The 25,321-nt window shown below is 27.3% G+C and overlaps 2 protein-coding genes across 5 annotated transcripts in view; one reads left to right on the plus strand and one right to left on the minus strand.

Annotated features, from left to right (window-relative positions):
- The window catches only part of LOC114131970 (calcium/calmodulin-dependent protein kinase type 1), a 327,907-nt gene that overhangs the window by 268,599 nt on the left and 33,987 nt on the right, over positions 1 to 25,321 (minus strand). The window lies entirely within an intron of this gene.
- Positions 12,030 to 12,797, plus strand: LOC114131971 (beta carbonic anhydrase 1-like). Its single transcript, XM_027997330.2, has one exon. It carries the CDS (start codon positions 12,030 to 12,032, stop codon positions 12,795 to 12,797), a length of 768 nt encoding a protein of 255 aa, XP_027853131.1.

Raw genomic sequence — 25,321 nt, forward strand, 5'->3', positions numbered from 1 at the left:
TATAGGTCTACATAGCTATAATATATTATTATCGTAACCGGTGTTGAAATGCGACGAGTAGTAAAATAAAGAGAGGGCGGCTTTTCTCGTGCACTATTGATACGCTCTATTCCCAACGGCGTCGACAATGTAGGTATATAGATATACAAGTAATGTTGATTATTATTATACCGTCGTCTTCAGCGTTGATTCGTTTCGTTTTTCATCGCCTAACCGAATTCGTCGCCTTAGTATATATAGTAGTAAAACGTGATGTAATTCAAAAAAAGGAAAACAAATACCCGATTCCCATAAGTATAATATATAGGTAGGTACATGCCGTTATTGGTCGGGTGCAAAACGAAAATGCCGTTAAAGTGAATTATTTTTTCATTGTGGTGATGGTGGAAAAAAACAAACAACCAAATCCAAACAGACGGCGTAAACTATACAACCCCCACACCCATAAAACGAAGTCCTATAAACAAGACATTTTGCGTGTTCAAACAATATCGCTTAATATAATATAATACGAAACAATCGAAGAGGATTGCACATATGAGCAATATATAAAGCGATTACACTCACTTCTATCTTATCATTTAAATGTTATAATCATTATAATATACAATCGTGAATTATAATTGAAATTCCTGCTATTTTCAAAATATTTGTGCTAACTTCATTATCATATCGCATTTTAAATATATTGGTATATTTTTCAAATGGAATATTCGTTTATTTTTTTTTATACAAATTATTGTTTTGAGATGACGAATTTTTATTTTTTGAAAAAATCGAAATGCCTCTATCAAAATTCGAATGAGTGAGTTTTTGAATATTTACTGTGAATAATAATAAATATTTAGAATCGCGGAGTATTCCTTATGGCTTATATTACATAAATAGCAAGTTTTATATAACGTCGTAATAACGAAGCCCAATGCCCCAATGTTGTAATTTTAGAATGGTAAAAAAATCGACTGAGTATAGTTTTAGATAAAAAAAATTTATACAATACCTACACTTATACTAAATTATATAGTATGAATTATATACATATAACGACTTGCTTTTTTTATACACATTAACCTGACTAATGGATATTTTTTAATCAGTTCGTTTCTTTTTTTCAAAATCAAATCAATAATAGTTATTTTGTGTTTTGTTGATATGTAAAGGTTTGCATTGTTATTATTTATTAATATTTATTGTTTTACTCCGTAATACGTATCGAAAAAATGCAGACTATATTCAATGGAGTTAATTCCTTCTCTACCTTTAATTTCCGGCATTCTATAAGTTTACATAAGAACGGAAACGTATATTTGAACTCAAGGAGTCGGAAAATTAGTCAGCTGCATCAAAATATGCTCCAAAACGATTGCATAATCCGATTATAATGATGTAATGTGAAATTGCATTAATATGGTTTATTGTAAAATTGTCAAAACGATGATGACTATGTGAGTGGATAAATAATAATTCATTAATTATTATCAAACTATGACCTTGAAAATTAGACCCACGAACAGTAGTGTAGCTAAATCGGCTATCTAGAACGCCGTGTGATCGTAATTTTATCATCAAATTAGCTTGAAAAAATATCATATACTTACAAGACGCCAAAAAATTAGCATTGAATAAACATCCAAGAAAGTTTAAACAAAGATATAATATAAGAATTGTCTCATAAATAATTAGACAGTAAGAAGATCATTTTAAAAGGCAAGATAATAGGTATTAGAATTTAAATTAAATGTTATTATAAATCAATCGTGATATTTAACTAAATGTTGATACGCGTAAACAAAAAAAATATATTTAATAAAACCATATTATATACATATATTTTTAAACATAAATTAATTTACTAACTGCTGTACTTGAGTCATTTGGATACATTTAAATAAATAAACAAATATCATTACTTAACTACGTAAGCACATTTGTTATAATTAGGTAAGATACGATGAGATACGAGTCACTCATCATATTATGTATATTTTTTAGTTCGTTCCACCATTAAATTATAGAGTGCATCCGACACACGTGAGACAATTAATTAGTTTCCGACATGTTATCGTAATTTCTAAACGCGTCATCTCGATTACTGTGATAGGCTACCACACGACACGACAATAATATTGTAATGCAGTATATTATCATAATGTTGTACATACAACCAAAGTTTGAAATGTTAATGAAAACAAACAATTTGAGTTAGTTAAATAAAATCAATAAGTTAATAGCTAACTATCAACTTATTTAACTCTAAAACTTTTGAGTTAATATGAAAAAAAAAATTAATAACTGAACTCCATTAAATTTTTTTTTTTAATTATTTATTAAATCTGTGAATTAAATTTATAATGAAATAAACTTTTAAAATTGTAAAAAAAAGTTTATTTAGGTGCACCTTAAGCCTATTTTATAAATATTTAAATTATTTTTAAAAATTGAAGATATTATTTTTTATTGAGATATCTAAACAAATTTTTTGAGAACGATTTACGTTAAAATATTTTCAACTAAAAATAATAATACAAGTTTATAATAACATAATACATTTCTATGTGATAGATGTGTGGTGAACATAAACAGAACGGGCTCATCAACGTAATTGTAAATAATATAGATGACACAATTTAGTTAACATCGATGCATTTTATTAAACTTAATACTACGTAACAACGAGTTATAAACAAGAGTCTAATATAGCGATGGTGGTTTTTCGAGAGTTGGTGAGCTAGATTTTCAACCACGCGGTTGTTAGGGCAGTAAAACATAATGTCACGACACGGACAATAATAACGTAGAAAAAATACGATTAGTGTGTAACGCAGATGGCGATCGACAACTGCAACAAGTACGTACAGCGAGCGAGAAGTTGCGTGTCACAAGGATAATTTTTCAAACGGGAAAGAAAGATAAAAACAATAAAATAAAAAAAGATCAAAATGTTAAAATTAGGTAAAAAAATGTATGAACTGCAAATAAAAGTTAAATATACAAACACATGTTTGATAAATATAATTTCTAAACAGACATTTAAAAATTAATTTCATATGTTATTTTATATACAGTTAAAATGCACATTTTATAGTAAACAATTGGTTTTTTAATAAACATAATTTGCAAAATGTGAATAGTGTATGATATGGAACGTCCAAAGTATTCAAAACCAAAATTAATTTCACTAAAACGTGAAGCCTTCACGGAATATGAGAAAAAAGACAATTCGATTGGAAATTTCTAATAACAATTTAACATATCCAATTTTGAAATAAACATTAACTTGTTATGAATTAAATAAAATAAAGTATGATTAATATAGTTATCATTACATCATGGTACACTGATGGACAATAATTACTACCTTTTAACTCAAATATAGATCTTAAACGTTTCATAAAATGTCTCAGTTAAATATAAACTGCAAACTATAGTCCAAAATTCTTAATTAGGTATGTTGTTAAAATTATTTTTATTTAAATTTTCAAATCCATCAAAATCATTACTAACTATTATCTCTTTACATATTATAACAAAAAAAAAAAATGTATATCGACGGAAATTTTAATCTACTATTTGTTGAATATAATCATTATTTACATAGTGAGAGAGTTGCATTTAATATTTAAACAATAATGATACAAAAATATGTATTTATTTAGCATTTTCTTATATTATATATTGATAGGAAAACAATTTCTAGGCAAATTGTTTGAGGCGGCATAATGAAAAATTTTCCTCGCTCGTCAACCAACTGCAGCAGTGCAATAGATATGCAACAGATACGAAACGTAGTTGCAGGCATGGATCTAAGAAGGAACGCCATAAGGGGCGATACTCCTCCTTTTCAGTAGACTCTGCCACTCTGGGGAATTCTAGAATATCTATTTTCAACAGCCGATAAAATACGATACACACATATCGCCCGCTTTCCTGCCGATAATATATTCTGGATCCACGCCCGAGTAGTTGATGGGATGATAACGATGATGAAATTAATAATTATAATAATACGTATTATTAATGTAACTATCGTAAGTCAAGGATTTTGGCCACCTGCAGTAGGTGATATTTGACGTGCAAGTGTCCAAAATAATCTCATAAGGCCTAACTCCCCCATCGTCACAATTTGACCATCAAACTATCTCCAGCGCTACCTGTTGTCGGCACCCTCTACCGACGTTATTTCACAACCATTTTAATTAACGTTCGATTTGTTTCAGTGAAAAACAAACAGTTGGTAGTAAAAGATCATGGTAAAAAGCAGACTGCGTGGTGGGGTGGATGTACACAACGCGGAGTAGAACGCTTAAAGTTTTTCACACCACTAATAATATATTATACATATTATATAATACAAAACCTGTAATTATAAATATACATAATATATTCTTAAGAAAACTTTGCGAGGTAAAAGTGGTGGCGGCAAGGCACTTTGAGTGATTAGATAAAGTTTACCTATTGAATTGTAAATGTATTCTCTGTAATTCCACGACAGAGGTGTGTTTAAATATTATTATTATTATTAAAATACGTTGTAGTATGGATTATTACCCACATTATACAAGACACTGTATTATGACTATCATATGACTATAATAATATATTATGTACCTATGTATTCCACGACATAAACTATATAGTCCCGTTTGTGTATGTTTATCAGGTTGCAAATTTTTCAGTCGTTATAATAATATAATATAAAATGTTATATTATATACGATTTTAATTGTAATATTTACACATAAATTGCTTTCGAAGCGTAAAATACGCGTTTTTTTTTAAAAAAAAAAAAGCTCAACATACTGCTACCGTAATTATAAATACTCGTTGGAGCGTTACTATTATAATGTATACGAATTGTTTTTATAATATACACTGCTTGGAAAAGAGTTTGGTTTGACGACATCGCGTTAGTCCTCTCTTTCTCAAAAAAGAAAATAAATAAAAGCTTGTTAAAATGACTGTGTTACCATCGCTACCGACTGGTTAGAATTCTGCAAAAATGTGTAGTACAGTTTGTCTAGAAACTGTGATCATATGTATACTACACATCATCGTCTTCATTTGTAGAATTGATTATGGGTTATTTTTATTTTTATTTAAAAATTACTCTTTCACAGCAGATATACAAAAATTAAAAATTATTATTTACACAATGTATATATAAAATATTATAAATGTATACGGAATGCGTTATTACTATGCCGATGGTTTAATATTTAATTACTATACGCTGAATAGTATAAAACGATATAATTAGTACCTATATGATATCAAAAATAAATAAATGAACACCTCAAACACAAGTCTAACTGCTGAGAATGGGCAATTAATCACCCCCTCCCCCCCCAACCCCGGATATATGATATAACTCCTCAAAACAATCTTAGGCAAAATCATTTTTGTAAATAATAATATAATTATTATAAGATTAGCTTTATTAGTTTTAATTTTATTTTTAAAGTGCCATTTCAAACTTTCAGTATCTGAGCCAATATTAAGCAAAATCTCTCGAAAATACGCGATTCTTCATAAAAGGTGGTTGTTTTATCATAAAATATAATAAGTATTTCTTAGGAAGTTACAAAAAATTCAAATTATGTTTATAATAATGTAATATGTTCTATTACATTTTGCTATATAATAATATATTATAATTCACGTACATGAAAAAAAAATTGAGATCCTTGACAGATTGTATAAAATATTTTCTATCTACAGTAAAAAAATTATACTATAAAAGTTTAAGTTTATGGCAATTGTTATTTCGTCAATAAATACATTAAAAGGCTACTTACCATCATAATCAGTTTATATTATAATGTTACCCAATTTAATGTATTCGCTGTGTTTAGTTAATAATAATAATAATAATATGACATATTATACTGTTATACTCTATAGTGTCTTTACCATACGCATCTCACAATGACGATAATTATACGGGTTTTAATTGTGATAATTATTTTTAGGTTAAGAATAATATTTAAACGCATAATAATAACCAAGCAATAACTATTACAGGTGAGCTTTCATTTACGTGTTTATGCAAATCTTTCGTAATTATTATAATATTATACGTGGTCGTTAGTTGCCACACAAAATTAAGCTGGCTCAGTTCAAATACAAATTGACCTTTACTATTATTATACATAACTACATAAGTAATCTAATAATTATTTATAAATGTAATATTTTATCAAAATGGTTTTTTGTCTAGTTATAATCATGAATAGTGTACCGACATACCGTCATAATAATAATTCATTTTAATGGATTTCGAAGGTTGTTACGTAATGTTAGTCTTATTTATGTCTTACACAGTATTTTTCTATAAAAGTGGACAGTTTTTTAAGGATTTTTTTTTAAATATTTATATTGGAAGAGTGTGTATGCGGATTATTTAGAAAAACACGTATTAGGTAACTATAGATCATATTTTGGTAATTAATTGCTATCGAGCAAACGGATTAACAGAGTATATACAAGACTCGATGAATTGAAAAATCATATCGCTTCAGTGATTATAAATATTATCTTATTATTACACTGAAGAGTCAAAAATCAAAATTGTGTACATCCACTGTATAAAACGTATGCTTAGTAAATTAGTAAATTTCGTCAAAAGGCTAAACAGACATACAGCATGTACCTTCGATTGCAAATATGATTATTGTATTTCATTAAGACCGCCAAACAAGAAAATATTTTATTTCAGTTTTAGTGTAGAAATTAAATTTTTGAAGAAAGTCCATATAATATATTATTTGCTCTCGTTTAGATCCACTACTACTATCCATATTTATTTATTAGCGTACCTACTAATGTTTCGAATAACAACCATACTACAGTTCTTATTAGTTGTAATTGACCACAGTTATATTTTATAAAAGTGTCACTGATCTTATCGTACATCAATGTTCTTATTTTCTTTTAGAAGTTCGACAACAATTTATTATACTTCACTCGAAATGATTGACATGAATAATTATTATTAATTCCTTACCATCACTGCTAAACCGTATAGAAACTACTGTAACGATTCAATAATGGTATAGATAACATAGTATATTATAACCACCGCTAACTAGGTAACTAAATGGTAAACAGCAATACAATATTTTGAAATTTATATGTCTAATAAATGGATTGACACACGATAATATGTTATGTAATGTAAATTATATGAAGTTAAAATTCTCCTGTAATAATGAGCTTCACTTATTAAAGATATCGGTGTTTCGTACTATAGACTTGCATGAGTATGTATTAATATAAACTCAATAAATTAGTTAAGTTTTAATTTTAAATCGGATGAAAAAACAGTATCTATACTAATTGCTGCAGTTGAATTACATATGTACCTAATGTATCTTAGGCATACTGATAATTTATAACTAAGTGTATTTTAATTTTATTTAAATCAAAAACATATACTAAAATTGGATTTTAATTGATTTATAAAGGAGTTTTAAATGTCTATACATTTTTAAGAACTTAAAAAAAAATGTGTGTTTAATGTAAGTTACTATACCATAGAACCATAACCTAATATATATTTATTAAAATATTCATTATTTATCGTGATATATTTGTAAATGCATACCTACAGTAAAAAACATCACATTCGAATTTCGATTTAGATTGGTACCTGTATATTTATTATATTTTCAACAACAAATCATCTGTTTAACAATTTATAGTAAATACGGATGATATATGATTTTCGTATTGAATAACAAAAGTTAACATCACCGCAGGACATTATTTTACTGTAGTAGAAGAGAATTTATAAATATACTACACAAAGAAAACGTGCTCAAAAAATCACCCTCCCTGTACCTAAATATAACATATTTATAGGCACCTTACCTACTCGTATAAATATATTATAATATGACTATGTGTCAGTAATCGGCATTTATATACGACAAAATATAGTAATTACTTATACATTATTTCTGTCTACCTACGTATAAAATATATTTTATTTTAATCGCTTATGAGATTGAACTCAGACAACCTTGGCCCGTTTAAACAAGAGATTTTTTTTTGTTTTCAGCATATAATAAGCTACGTTGTATAGGTAACATAACACATACGCATTGAGTAGAGTAAGTGTCTTTCCCAACTAACTTGGTCGTAGACCGTGCCTAATTATTTAAAACCTAAAACAACGATCGTCGTTAAAATAATATTAAATCTCGTGCTATTATAACATTGGTAAGTACGATGACGGCATTATATTTATACATTTTGTTATAGTGCAAACGTAAACGCGTATGATAGGAAACAGGTAGGTGGTTTGCGTATCAAGATAGGTATATTAGAATTTATAATATTATTAATATTATATAATATACTACAATTATTAGCAGGTTTAATATTATAATATATTATTATTATTATTTATACCGATAACTATATAATATAGTACATACAATTTAATACCCACAACCCACTATAATATTATGGCAATGCTTATCGCAAGCCCGATTTTATTTCGTTTTGACGTTACATTAAATCAAACATAATAATTATTATTATTATTATTAAGTAAACTAACGAATGATGTACGATGTACCTATTAAAATACTACTTATTATATGTGAGTTGTACTTAATGCGTGAGTGCTTGCGTTGGTTTCGAGATAATTTTTAAACGCCTGTTGATTCTCTATGACTTCCAATTAAAACTCGATAAATGGAACCGTGATAAGTTTTGTTTCTGGAATTCATTTTTAATTAAACATTTTTTCCCCCATTAATTTATTTATGTATATTTCAATATACCATTGACTTTAAAAAAATATACATATATATGTTACATTGTACTGTAGATTTTATGGAAGGTAATTTAATTTGTTTACATAGGTGGGTACTCACTAGTCACTACTCATCTATATATTATTCTTATGATATTTTATTATGTTTATGTACTCACTGTGTATAAATAACAAGTAGGTATATTATATTATATACATAACTTAAGAGTTTATAGAGTATAGGTAATATTATATAAAATATATACTTAACCTATGTGTACGACGTATGTGTTTGCGCAAAAAAAACTTTTTCAAAACTATACAGTAGAACAATATATATTATTATGAGTTTAACATCGATAAATTTTGAGATAAAAAATAATAATAATCCGTTTTTATTGTTCGTAGGTATATTCGATCGTAAAATATATCGTCGGTTTTTGGGCCTTGACTGAACAGTTTATTTTGATGATTATATCCATACCAACAAGTGCAAAATGATTAAATAAGAATCACCGAGAAAAAATTGTATTATGAAATGGTTTATAATAGAATTGTAGATTGAAACGCAAAGTGCAAGGGATAAAAATTATTGCATTTACAATTAAATGAACATAGTAGACATGTTATAATAATAATATAGGTACTTCATATTATAATTATGAGTTTTCTAAAAAATCTGTAAACTTATAATTCATGCAAACATATACCTACTTCGCATCGCATTGTAATGATTTACAATAATTTTAAATACGGCGAACGATGAAATCAAGCGTGTTTAATAATAAACTATACCACGAAAACTCGTAATTTAAAAAAAAAAAACACGAGTTATCAATTTCCAGTATAAATAACATTTTTTTTTATCGAATGTTACTTAACGCCTCAAGCATACATTACAATAATAGAGTCGTGTAACTGTGCAGCCGTCATGAACTCAATAATAATATTATAATATAATAATAATATAATACAGATGTCAAATTCCGCGTGAGCTTTACAATAAAATGAAAAAATAACGTGAAAATTCACTGTCAAAAATTAAAACGCACCGCCACGTCCATTTTATGTTTGGTAGTTTTCTATATTTATTCTCAACGGCAATTAATTATACCATCCGACGTGTAATCAGGTGTGATCCACTTTCGTTTAATTTATTTTACCCAGAAGTAATAAATTAAAATCGAAATAATTGCATCCGCCGAAGCATTAAAAGCACCACATAAATATAAACGCCTAATGGAAACGTATATACTGTAGTATATAATAGATGCAGTCAAAAATAACGAATCGATTAAAAATCTTAAATACAGTTTTTAAAAACGTTTAGCTAGCGCGTCCGATATAAAAAAACTGACATCGGCAGTCAAATGTTAAAATTTTAAAGCACATTGACGTTTTTCTTATCTGAATTATATTACATCGACGAAACCTTATTAAATAATACATGATATTCTGTAATCCATAGTACACATTAAGATATGAAAATAAATATCAACTAAAATAAAACAAAAACAACAATTTAAAAATCAAAATATCGATAAATATCATTGGAGTAAATTCACACATATAAAAACTCTTTTTAACCGACATAATATCAAGTAGGTACATAAGATAAAAGTCAATTACCTACTTTTTTTAATAGTATAATTATTATACACAAATAAAATGATTTTTAGCAAAACGCTGTTAAATTACAATAGGAAAACTGAAAACATTTTTATATTACTAATTATACAAAACACTAATAGGTAAAACTCATAAAAATGTCATATTTTTTCCGAAATCTGTCAAAACTAATACTATCATTTAATAGAAAATATTGATGAGAATATTAAATCTCTAGTACCTATTGATACATTTTTAATTATTTGTATCATAAATTGATCTATCGAATTTTCTTTACATATTGTGAACATTTATTAACAATAAAAGCTGTAATTAATTATCAAAACATTAATATTAAATAGGTATGACATTATTGAACCCGTTTAACAAGTGTACCTTGTAATTCATAATATAAAATAAATATAACAAATAATAATATATAATATAATATTAATATTCATTTTAATCTAGTAGATTAAACGGTACTTACATTAATTGTGTTATTGGGTTCAACGGTGACATATTTAATTTAAATGATTTGATATTAATTAATTTGATATTTATCAGTGATAATAGTTTAATATTAATATAATAGTACAGTATTTTCATGTTAGTATGACAAAATTATTACAAACAATAACACATTTTTGTACCTTTTTAAAACCTAAATAAATTATAACAGATAACAAGTGCGATAAGTCATTGGTAGAAAAAGAGCCTAAACATAATTAAAGTCAGTTAGTTCTCACTGATCTAACCTAGTGTTACTATAATTCCAGTGTAAAACTCTGTCCGACTATTTTACTTATGCAAACATATTATCATATATTTATTTGTGTTTAAATTATTTCACCAATTTCAAAAAATAAAATCTTACATCATACGTTTAGTTGAACCGTGGACTTTCATTTTATAGATTTACTAAATAAGAGTAACGCTGACTCCAAATAGGTAAGTAATTATATTTTCATATGAATTAGATGTACACTTTACACCTAGAAAACTTTTAAAAACAAAATTTAACATAAATTATACATTAAAATACAGATATTGGTAGAATACAGAATAATTTACTTAGAATACAAGAAAATATAGAAACAAAAATATATTATGAGTATTTCTTAAGACATTCAAAATAATAGAATAGTATTCAAAATATATTTCATGTATTTTTTAAGAAGTATTTATATGAGAGTATTTATTCCAAATATTTTTTCACCTATAATTTATGTAAAAGTACATTAAATCATATAATTATATTTAAATAAATAACTTATATAAAATCTTAACTCTTTGCGTCCGCTATTTACATAATAGCAATAATATATAACTCGCAATAAATAGTCAAAGTTAAAAACTACAGTGAAAAACCCACTAGCTATAATTTATGTTATCCAGCTATTAAAACAACATTACAATTAGTATACCTATACCTATTAATATATAATATAGTGATTATTATAGTGATATTATAGTGATTCACGTCAGCAAGTTTTTTTTTATATTTTGATTCATTATACATAGATACGAGAGGCCACCGATTGCGTTAAAACTTTTCAAAATTGGTTCGACAGTTATACTCGGACAATTTCCAGTGCCCAAAATCAGAGTGAAATAGAAAAGGACAATCAACTAATCGACTTAAGATCACCCGACAGATATGGACCGCATATTTCGAGGCATAATGAAGTATAGACAGACGCACAGAGCGGAGATGGTTGAACAATTTGTCAAAGTGAAAAACCGACCGGAACCTAAAGCTTTATTTTTCACTTGTATGGATAGCCGTATGTTACCCGCCAGATTTACTAAAAGCAACGTAGGTGACATGTTCATCGTCCGAAACGCTGGAAATTTGATTCCTCATTCACAGCATTTCCAAGACGAATATACTACATGCGAACCTGCTGCCTTGGAACTAGGATGTATTCACAATGATGTAAGACACGTTATCGTTTGCGGGCATTCTGACTGCAAAGCAATGAACTTGTTATACCTACTCAAAGACACGGAATATGGCAGCATCATCAACCGTCGGATGTCACCACTCCGATCATGGCTTTGCACACACGCAATGTCGTCTTTAGAAAAATACCAACAGCTAGAAGAGGCGGGCTTCGACACACCGCTCATCTTTCAGGCCGAGACGCCTTTACGCAGAATTAGCGCTTACATTGATCTGGGCGATAAGTTTTCCGAAACAAATAAATTATCACAGATTAATACCTTACAACAAATTCAAAATATTGCCAGCTACGATTTCCTTAAGAAGCGTCTAGAGACGTATGACCTGCATATACACGCTCTTTGGTTTGACATATATACCGGCGATATACACTATTTTAGTAGACAGAGCAAACAATTCGTAGAGATAAATGAAAAAAATGTAGATAGACTAGTGGAAGAAGTTTCTAAGTACTATTGCTAAGAAACATTGCAATTAAAGTAAAATACATGTATCGATTGACACATATATACTAACTTAAATTGATACTTTATTAATATTAAAACTTTAAATATCTATATAATTGCAATTGTATATGTAAAAAATATTCTAAAATTAATATTTAACTAAACAGTATACCTACAATTTAGGTCTTACACACAACAAATGTACCTAATTTAATTCTATATAACTGTTTTTAATAATCAGAAGGATTTTGAATCACCGTAATACGATATTTTATTTTTCATGTATATATTATAATATTATTTATTTTTATTTATTTTATACTCGTGAATATTTTATTATTATTGAAATAACATTAAAATAAATAAATGAAAAAACTTATTCTTGTATAACTTTAAAATTGCTATGCTAATATTTTAGTGAATATTTATGTGGAAGAAAACTAACTGTATATTACGATAATATCATGTCTCTGTTATTATAGAAACTTAAAAATGTTATCAGCCAGATAAATAGATTAACTTTAAAAATATTAGATTTCACTTTTGAATTATTAAACAAAAAAAAAAGTAAATAAAATAAAATAGCAGATGCCCTATATGATATAAAAAAATACAATTAACATAATAACTGATGATAACATAGCGAAACTCAGAAGTATGAAAATATCCAGATGTTCATACAGTAGTAATTATAAACAAGTTACTTCTCACAATTGATAATAAAATACAACTACAAAACCCATAAGAAAATAAAAAAAAGAAATTCACATGTTTAAAAAAATAATCCAAATCTAATTTGTTCCCGAAAAGCACGATTTCCTAAAAAAAAAAATCATACATAAATGTACTCATAACTTATAACGTTAAGATACAACTTCTATAATTCCGTAAAAACCAATAACTATTTATTTAAGCCCTCCAATTTTCAATCTATCGTCTTTTTCTAAGATAAATACCACGCGTCATCTAAAAATGATCCAAAAACTTTGATTATAATAAAAAAAAAAAGTTTATACTCCGATAAATTTCTTGTTATTGTTAATATTATTATTTATTACCATGTATTTGCGTTATTATAATATAATTTTTTTCACTCATTGAACTCCTATCATTAAATACTCATATCAATGGATATTTTTTCAAATCATATCACTTGTGTTATTTTAATTATTATAAATTTTAAATTCATCAACTTTAATAATTTTATTACTTATTAAAATTATACATAGGTATGAACAAAAAGATTAACGATACAAGATACAAAAACAATATTTTAATAACAATAAGTCACTATTAATATTATTTTGCTCATTACTTAAAACAAAAAAGAAAAAGAATCATGTTTTAACAAGAAAACGGGGGTGTCGTAATATACATTTTTTTTTCTTTAATAATATAAAAATAGAAAATATTAAGATTTATACATTACACGTACATTCTCTCCGAATTTAGAATCCTAAAATAAAAACATTTTTTACTAAAAAAATGAAGTCGTATAAATCAAACATGCAGCTTCAATTTAGACAAAAACGTACAAATTTCTAGTACTGAAATAATAACACGCATTTTATACAAAATACAATACCATCAATGATGAACGTTATATTATACTATGGCCAGTGTTAGTAGTACATAATAAGTAATAAGTAAACATTAAATGTTATTATACGTTTTTTTTTCTTGTTCATTTAAAATATACGCACAATTTACGGCAACACATAGACGTACAAATGGTCGTCGACAAGCAAAGTAAAACGACAACGTCGCTTTACGAATTCACGATTTGTAATCTCGCCTTCTTTGAAAGGTTGACAGTTAACGGACTTTATTTCTTTATAGATTTATACACGAAATGATTTGTATTTTTAAATATTTAAATTTTGAATTCATTTTCCATGCATACAAAATATAAACAAACTTTCCGTGGTTCCATAATATATTATTATACCTGTATAAATGTACCATCACAAAACTAATCATTACTTTTCTGTACCTACTCCAGATGAATTCATAATTTAAACTTTTTAAAAACTGATCTACATTTGTGAGACGATTTGAGCTATTAGATATAAAATTTAACAACAATGTTGTTTGCATAAATAAATAATATATTAAATACATAGTGTATTATTCGACAATTATATTATACTTGTGAGCACGCGTCGATTTATTAATTGTTCGATAGACTATTTTTCTGCAGCCTTTCTCGCTCTCTATATCTCTCTTTCTGATTCACGTCACGTAGGTACCGGTATACAGTATACCAGCTTATAGGTTTTATAGAGCAGCTTAAAGCTTAATATCGTCCAGTTCCTTACATAATATTCGATAGTCGGTCAAAATCTGAATGGAGGTATTAATCAGAGGCAGATTAAAGCTATTAGGTCCATACGTACATTCAATTCACATTTCATCCTCTTAAAACATTAAGTCAAATACATTGAAGTGTTAATTCTATTTATATATGCACTATAATTGAAGCATTTTACACAAAAATAATCGTAAATGAAATAAAATAATGTACAACTAAAGATAAAAATTTAAAATTTTAAATAATTTTTAAAATAATCATTATAACATACATTTTACCTAGTTTTTAGCTATAAATCTCGTACGGGAGTCCCGGAGTATGTAAAACTAAATACACTGTCGTAGAAGTACATTATAGGTACATCATAACTACATTTCTTTATTAATTAATTAATAAATTAGAAAGTCTTATAAATATATTATATCTATAGGAAAAAGTTTCAATTTCCCACATTCTACACATTTGATCGACCTTTAAACCCCAAGTGTCACCATAATAATTCCAATTGCGAACAAAATCAAAATATTATTATTTATCACGTACGTATACTACATATTATAACCTACATGGCTACATATTATTCAATGTTCGATGTTGTTCATCCACTATATAATATAACATTATATCACTATATTATATTAAAATTCAAAATTGCCAAAACCTGTATACAAATCTTACGGATGCAATTCGATGTTGACATGTAATTCGTTGTGTTGATGTGTGTGAGTAAAGGTAAAGGTACCAACAATTAAGTGAATAAAAAAAAAAAAATGACGCGTCGGGTTAAAATTAACATAATATATAACTTTCACTTATCCAGTGTCCCACAGCTATATGAGTCGAAATATTTATTCAACAAGAGACAACGAATCCACCAAATTATTCGTTAAACAGATACTCTTTTGTCAATTTCATTAAAATCGGTCCAATGTACGATAAAGTATGTACAATGTACATAGATGCGTCAGATTCGTGCACGAAACCCCTAACTGTATAATTGAATGTCTATTCTATAAAGCTTTCCCCGCCTATAATAAATCACACTGAACCTAAATTCTTATGTACCTATTACTGCTAATATAATATATGTACACACGTAGTTTTACAAAAAAAAAAAATCATTACATCTTTTATAAATTAATTATTGTTTATAACAAATGACGACAATATATACAGCTGGTTAGAGCTGACAATAAAAATCCACTATGTAATACCTTCACATCGACGTACCATTTAGTGGTAGCGTATTATTATACATATTTATATAGGTACTAGATGTATATATTTATTTTTATAAGACTAAAGACTCTACAACTTACATTTTAAATTCTAATCGAAGCGATGAATTTATGAAGAACCTAACTTAACCTGGACAATCTATATATACATCGATAGTACAATAATATGTGCCTTTTTATTTTTTGAGACAGAAGATACTTTTTCTAGTAGCAAAAAATGCTCTAATAATCAATTTCAATGATGATTATTTGTAGAAAATTGGATCTAATTGGACATTTTGAGAAATCAAGATTTAAAATGCATAGTATTTTTTCAAATAATCAGAAAAATAAATAATAATAAGAATATTCGTAAAAATTTTAAAATAGTCTTTAAAATATTTGTTTGGTAATCTTGGTTATCAAAACATTACTCTTACACCGTCTTTGCTAGACTATCATTTAAATGTTTGAAGCTTTTATTCTATAAATATTATTATAAATTTTTTTCTTGATCAAATTAATATTAGGTACCTAATGCAAAGTTTTCGAGAATAATCAAATCAACCTACTATAAAACTAATAGTAAAATAAATTACTTTAATAGCAATACCACAAAACATATCATAAATATACTTAAGTAATAATATAAATCAATAACCAATATCAATCAGTCTGCTCAAATTTGTTTTTCGTATACAATGATTTATCATTAGAATCAAAACTAACATATACATTACAGTGAATTAGTGGTCTCAATGGCAAGAAATACTATATTTTAGCAATGCAATTACCTGGTATTTTTTTAATTAGGATTAATAAATTGTACTAGTGTAATTTTTTAAATTCTTATTTCATAAAACTATTTGGATGGTATACAATATTTTAAATGCTTTAAGTAGTTATTTTACGATGGTTATAATTGGAAGTCTTTTTTTCGTTTTTACGAGAGAGCCTTATATTACATCAATATTCATCATAAAACAAATATAATTATGTTAGGTATATGTATACCTAGTTTAAATTACCAAAAGTATAAACTACATTGAATTCAAACTTTAAAAAATGCTGTTATTGCCGCCGATGCATAGTACCAAAAACAATATAAGAAATCCGATATTTTTGATAGCACTCATACCTACATACTGGTTTTAGTGTTCTTACCAAACTACTGACAATTAAATAAAATACCATCGGTTCTAAAACAGGCTGCATTGGAGTAACAGGATTTCAATCAACATTCATGCTACCTACTGAAACGTAATTGATTTCCAAATACTCTTCCCGAAATCAATTGTTTAAAATACACAAAAATGTCACCACTGCGAACATTTCACCTTCAAATATTTTATGGAATTCGCCCCGCCGTCAGACGAATTGCTCAATATTATATAGATCGATATAATTGCATTCGATGAACAGTAAAATGTATTTACATCTACGTTATTTAATATACTATTAAAATAATCGGTTCATTAATATTTCTATCGATCAATTATTCTATAAATAAATCCTTTTCCTATAACTTCCACAACGTGAACAATAGTCAGCGGGGTACGTGACATAACGGCAATATAAATGAATATACTTTTACACAAGGCAAAGATTAGTTAGTATATTATACGCATGGCGAAATTAGGTAGGTACAGCGGCTTAAAATATTATGTTTTAATTCGGGGTTTCCAAGTTTGATCAAAAGTATATTTTTTGTATTTGTAAAAAAAATGTGTGTTCTACTTCGTCCAAATATCCATTATTTGGTAATAAGTATTGAAACTCATTTAAATGGATAATATAGAAGTACAGGCGTACATGTTAAAGAGGTAGACCGCGATACGCGCCGGACGATTATTAATTATTAATTAGACACGCCCGCGGGGAAACCGCTTTAGAATAACGTCATCGGACGACCTAAGTGCATGTATATAACTCTCTAGATACTAATATGATACGTGATAGTGCTGCAATATGAACGAACGGACGGACAGTGTTTAAGTAATCCGGTGTAAGATGGACACGATAATTGTGTTTCGATTTGTCACACGCGTTTGGTGAAGGTACTACTAAATAATTACACTTATCTGTTATCACCACGTCGATACATAGTTTACAGTCGTTACGGTTAAGTGCAAGTGGTAAAAGAAAATAGGCATTACCAGTAGTTGGTTAAGATATGCATAAAAATATTTGTAATAACATCATAACATGAATGAGTTATCAGAACTGGTTTTTATAAAACCCTAACGGTGGAGTCACGAATTTAATGCCATGGTACAAAATAATATTCACATTGTTTTTGTTTTTTTATAGACATCAAAAGTAATTAATATAATGATAAAATTGGACATTAAAACCAAAAATAACATTTTTTGCTCTAAAATGTTTCGTTAAAATTTTAAATTAAGAAAAAATAATAATAAATTGTGTAGAGAGTGAAAACTTTTACATATTATATTATTAGTTTCTACACTTAATGGACTATGTATTTAAAATAAATATTCAAGCTAATTTTAAACTGTATACACCGAGATTCGCATTATTCTACGGTAAGTCACGAATATAAACATGTAAGTTAATAACAATTTACTAGCTATGATATAAAATTAACCATAATAATATAATTATTATGATTTATGCATTTGATTTTTTAGGAAAAAATTATTCAACTTTACGTAATACTAATAGAAGACTGAAGAATAAATATTTGATAGCAATATAAATATACATTTGAAGATACTTAGAAATATAAGGTGACCTTCACCAGAATAATTTATCATTGAATTCAAATTTATCACACCCATAACAGTGTTGAGGAAAATTCAACACCTGAGCGGGTTTTTTAAAATTAAGTTGACGTTAGGTATACTTTGCTAAACATTTTTCCATTTTTTTTTTTTAAATCCGTATACCTATGGCTTAATTATAAAACAACGGCCATGCCTACGAACAATTATGCCAAGCGCAATTAAATACAAAGACCGCGTCAAAATTACAAAGTATAATCAATATCGTAACCGATATTTAAAAATTTTAAAAAAATTAATTTCTTATAATTATAAAGATTTTAGAATAAAAAAAAAATTAAAAATAATTAGACAACAATTTATTACTTATTAGCTATCAGGTATTTATAATTAATTATATTTTTAAGTTATTTCTATCATAAGTCGTATATTATACATCTTAATATTATAAATCATTAGGTATGTTGAAGTAATTTTCATTTTATTTTTATATGGTCGCATAGGGGAGGGTAGGAAACCGCGGGAAAGTTAAGAGTAGTTTCTCCTTTGTACTGAATGATAAGGTACACTGGATACAGCAGAATGACTATTTACATTTTGAAAATATTAACCAACCAAGGGGGAGACACTACGTCTAACCACCCATCAAAACCACAACTACAAGTACTAATCAAACCTAGTATAAAAATGCTTTATCAACATTTACAGAGTACAATTTGCATTCACGCTGTGTATTTAAATGTCCATTACCTACCTATATTGAAAATTCTTATATATCCTACAATTGCACATTAGTTTCAAGACATTGGAGGTGTAAATATTAATAATATCAAGATACATGAGTACACATATTTTCACGACTTATCGTGTATGTTAGGTTAGGCAATGCCCGTTTGAACGCCACGCGATTTTCATCGTGTATTGCCATCGCGGTCATGATACATAATATTATTATGTATCATATAATGCATGCGATCACAAGGTATATCATTATCATAACCCTCGGGGAAGCGACTCGGTTGTTATTATAATATCACGGTGGCGGCGTCGACGCAGCGCCGTGAGACACACGCGTGTAGTAAAATAATTTAACTGATGTATATCCGACGTTTTCACTTGTAAACCGTTTGCCCTTTGGCGCTAAACCATATACGTTATATGTACTACCTTTAATCGATGCGTTTCAATGGCGTCTCGAACGTCGACGGTTTTGTTGGACATTTTAATTCTACTTTTATCCCATTGAAATGTACAACCAATCTCGTACTTACCTACAACGTAATAATAGTTATTATAATCATGTTAATATTAATATTTTATTATTTTACATATAGATATAGTGTCCAAAAGGAATCACTTAGCGCATTTGATATTATTGACTGATATTTGGACACAATAACTGATAAAATTGGACAAATTAACTACTTTTTTAAAAAAAAAAAAAATCGTTAAATTGCGCTAGAGTAATTAAATTAAAAGGCAAAGTTGAAGTTAAAAGTTACTTTTCATTTTAACTAAAAATTTAAATTAAGATTTATTTTTTAAGAAAGTAACTTAAGTTAATCAATGACCAATTCATTTATTATTTTTTTTTATTATTGGTAGTTTACAGTCTATTAAAAAAGCACAATAAGCAAATTTTATAAAAGCAAATACACAAAAACAAAAACATATAATAAAAATAATACGTAAACGTGTAATAATTAATAAAAAAAGGAAATCAATTAATAAAAGAAATATACCAACAAAAACTATTGATTAATTAAATTAATAATTTTAATTTAATTAGTCGATTATTATAGAGTACAGAACCGACGTATTTTTAAACGTTGAATTATGTTGTTTTATTTTCGATGTTTGATTAGTATAGAACCCAATATAGTTAATAGTTAAATATTGACAACATATAAAATATTAAGTACTAGTAAAAAAAACATGAAGTAATTTTAATAATATATACAAAAATCTTAAGTGATAGGTAAATAAAATTTAATAGGATTAAATTAATTAAATCAAAAACAACACATATGCAATTAATAAAATAGATGAAAGTGAAATAAGCCAAGACGCCCAGACATATAATTTAATCATCCATAAGATTTTTGTATTCGTTATAAATTGTAGAATAAATAAATACAATAAAAAGAATGATAGTAACTAATGATAGAAGCTAACTGATAGAGGAAAGAATCGACATTAACATGAGCATTCACCAGCCTACACAGCAATATTAAATTTATACATACATAATATAATAATATAGTATATATATATACTTATTTTAATAAATGATCATTTGTTATAAAAAACACACATACAGAAAAATAATTTCTAAGCTCATAACAGAAGAGCAAAATAATATCTTTACAACCATACAATGTTAGGAGACAAACACCCTCTATTTAAAATTAGACACCAAGCATGACCGTTACCGATCCCATCTACCCACCTGCTAAATTGATTCCTGTTTGAAAGAGATATTTTATTAAGTCGAGCTAAATTGGTTCTAGCTTAATAGCGCACATTTTCCTTTTCAATCTTACGTCATACGTACGTAGGATACATACGGTAACTTCAATGGTTATCATAATCGATCGATCAAACTATAATTTGCTAACTCTCAAATAATCTATTGCAATACAACAATCATAATCATAGACAAATTTATACTTTATACTATCTAATTTATATTTTGTATCAATAACTAAAAATTAAAACTATTTGACCTAAACTCAAATGGGAACCAATTCGGTTAATCCCATCATTTCAATGATATGCTGGAAGAATACTATAAAAATTGCTGGAACTTACAAAAAGAAAATGCAGTACTTTCAAAATAACTGTAGACCTTTAAAGGTTATTTGCATGTGGAAATAAAGAAAAATTTCAAACTGATCAACATGTTTCCAAATTGTTTCATGATCTACTACCGGTGACAATATTTAAATTTTAAATCTCAGGTTAAAGTACCACAGAATCTCAAAGTAGTGTTAATATAAAAAGGTAACCACAGTACCTATATCATAAAAACTTTATTAAATAAAGTAAATAAAGTAAATCTATAAATTGTATAGATATCCTGCATTTTAATTTTACCAATCGGTTTGATACACAGACGCCGAAGCATGATTTATACTGTCTACGTCTCGTAATTATACCCAGTTACCGTACAGGTAACAATTAATATAAATTATCACCAAAATCAATTGAACGACTTACAACCCACACTATGAATTATATACAATATTATTAGGTATAATATTTATTATCTATGACGTGTTATTATGTTAATTGATTTTTTTTCAATATTTTTACAAATTATGGTGTTTTGGGTATGAGAGGCCGTTTATAGTAATTTAATTTGAATTTATGATAATATAATACTCATACATTATTATGTAGGTTACTAAACGTGTTTTTGTGCTCTCGACTAGTATTGACCGCCGTACAATACTGCCGAACTGACCACCGAATCTGATTAAACAAGTCTCGGGACAGCTTTTATAAATGAACCATTTTTCGTATGCATACCTATACGTTTTTTTTTATTAAACATATAGAATTGAGAAAAATGTATTATCATCACGATATTAATAAACAATCAATGGCTGTATAAAACACCCAAAATGTTGAATGTGCACGGAACTTCTGAATTTCATTATAAGCTAATTATTATAAGCTATATTATACATTTCCAACCAAGTTTTATGTTTCATGTTCAAAGCAATTTTTTTGAACAGTATACGTACCTACGAAGATTTTATAGATTTCTCGTAATTAGTTGATTTTTATCATAATACATTTTACGCAAATGTTAAAATTGAAGGTACGCGAGTCCCGTGTATTGTCAACAAAACGCGAAACAATCAAACAATATTTAACTCAATATTTCAACGAATGTATAAAACGAATGTTTAAGATCAATTTTGAAGGATTGCCAGTAACTCTCAAACCATCATCAATGGTATAAGAAAAAAAAGTCAGGAAACAGTCCAAATCAACGGAAAAAAGTTATTAAAAAAGAAAAAATTTGGTATGACTTATTATACACTAATTATTCATTTATGCTGAATAATATATTATGCAAAGCCATGGATTTTTCACTGAACTTTTTTGCATTAACTGACACACAATCACACAAGTATTAAACTATGTTATTATAGTTTTAATGATTTCTTATTCATTAATACTGTCGTGAGTTGAGATAAGATTTTAATGTACCCTTATCTGGATGCTTGATGACTTCTGGCGATGGCAGACAGTTTAGGTATAATTATTTATGATTATTTTTGACAAAATCGACATGACCATTGACCAATGACCATATTTCAATAAAAATTATATGGAATTTACATAGGCTTCTTAAACAGACTATGTATCCTCGCATATATCAGATCTTATCCCGCTGTCTAACGCCTCGAGCGTCTTCTTCTCTATCATAAATGTTCTTCTACGGAGTCCATTGAAAACCGTTTATCAGAGATTTTACAAATACAAATCAAAAACCGCATACATACTATACCTGTATTTGAAGGGACAAAAAATGCTGCAACTTGAGCTCAATAATTTAATACAAAAAATGTTAACAAGAAGTAAAATGCCAAATCATTAAAATAACAAGAATCTTTTGATATCGATGAGTGTTTAAAACTAAAATCATTTTTTTTTTATGCTTTATTTCAATAAATACTTCTCCACCTGAATTGCAATATGTGACATCCACAAAAGACTTATAATATTCATTTTAACATGTTCTTAAAATACATTTTACTCTAAATCACTATTTCTTAAACACCTGTTTCATCAAAGAAATGTATTATTATAGCAAAAAAGGCTCTGCATATAATACGCTCGTACACTTGCACATTATATAGTACTGCCGCACCAGCGGTCCTTTGTGGAGCTTAAACTATTGCGAAACTCGTATACCTAAATATATGATGGTACGAAATAATATGAAACAAGTTTCGAGCTAGTGAAACTCAAAGAACCTTTCAAAGTAAACTATACATGTATTACATGCATTGGTGTGTGGCTAGTCGTAAAATATACATGCTCGATTGATCACAACTCGTATTATAATTTATAATTATTAAAATTATTATTTTTCGTGACTTCAGATTGAGGAAATGTAATCATTGATTACAATTGACTATTTTAACTGTTAAATCTTCTACTGGCCAATGAATTATGACTTTTCCGGTCGCGCAATGACGATTAAAACATAGCGTAGATGCCTTATATATAATTACCGTATGCTGAGTAATAAAAATATGCTATTTAAAAAAATTAACCACAAAAATTATAAATTAATAACTAACATTTAACATTATGTTTGTTGTTTTGATATGTTTAAACGTTTGGTCACGATTTTTCCATCTATGGTATTCTATGTATAAATATAATTAATATAGGTATATGCGCAATATGCATAGTACCTATATTAATTGTACCTTCGATAGTTACCTGAGTATGTATTGTATATTGTATATGTATTACAAATTATCTACTCAATACAAATAAGCAGTGTTTTAACTGATCGTGAAATCGATTTTGATTTTAAAATAACTAATTTATACCTATATGGCTATAGATATAGTTAGTGAGCAGTCAACTAAACAAATTCGAGCTAATTCAATAATATCAAACTGGTATAATACAATATAACCGGTCGTCGAGTACAAATGGGGATCGCATTAAAAAAAAAACAACAATTTAAAAAAAGGAAATTTTTTTTAATTAAATACTTGTTATAAACGATTTATAAACATTTTTTTTAATCCGGTTACCTACTCTATTTGTTACACATAAAATGTATTAGTTAATACTATGATTTGTATAATTATTTTTATACATCACTCAAAAGTGGAGTTTATTAGAAATGTGTAGATAGTCAAAAACAATTGTTATTAAATAAATAGTTTTTTTTTTTTAATTCGTTGTGTAATCTTTATGTAAAATATTCACTTTTCTTAATATTAATAACATAAATACTTATAATAACCGTATATTGTTTAATTTACAACGCATGTGTATAGTTTATTAGTAGGTAACTTAAAACTCTATTAGACTCTACAGCAGTTCGACAGTGTTAGAACACGAGTATACATCATACTTCATAGTCTACTGATCAAGACATCAAGACTAGGAATTGCCAACAAACTAAGTATTTACAAAATTCTTCTCAAACCAGTATGGCTGTTAGGTATTCAAAATATGGGGGTCCGTAAAAAAATTAAATCTATAATAAATTAGAACTTCTCGATTT

Source organism: Aphis gossypii, chromosome X (assembly GCF_020184175.1).
Source record: "Aphis gossypii isolate Hap1 chromosome X, ASM2018417v2, whole genome shotgun sequence".
NCBI classification, from domain to species: Eukaryota; Metazoa; Arthropoda; class Insecta; order Hemiptera; family Aphididae; genus Aphis; species Aphis gossypii.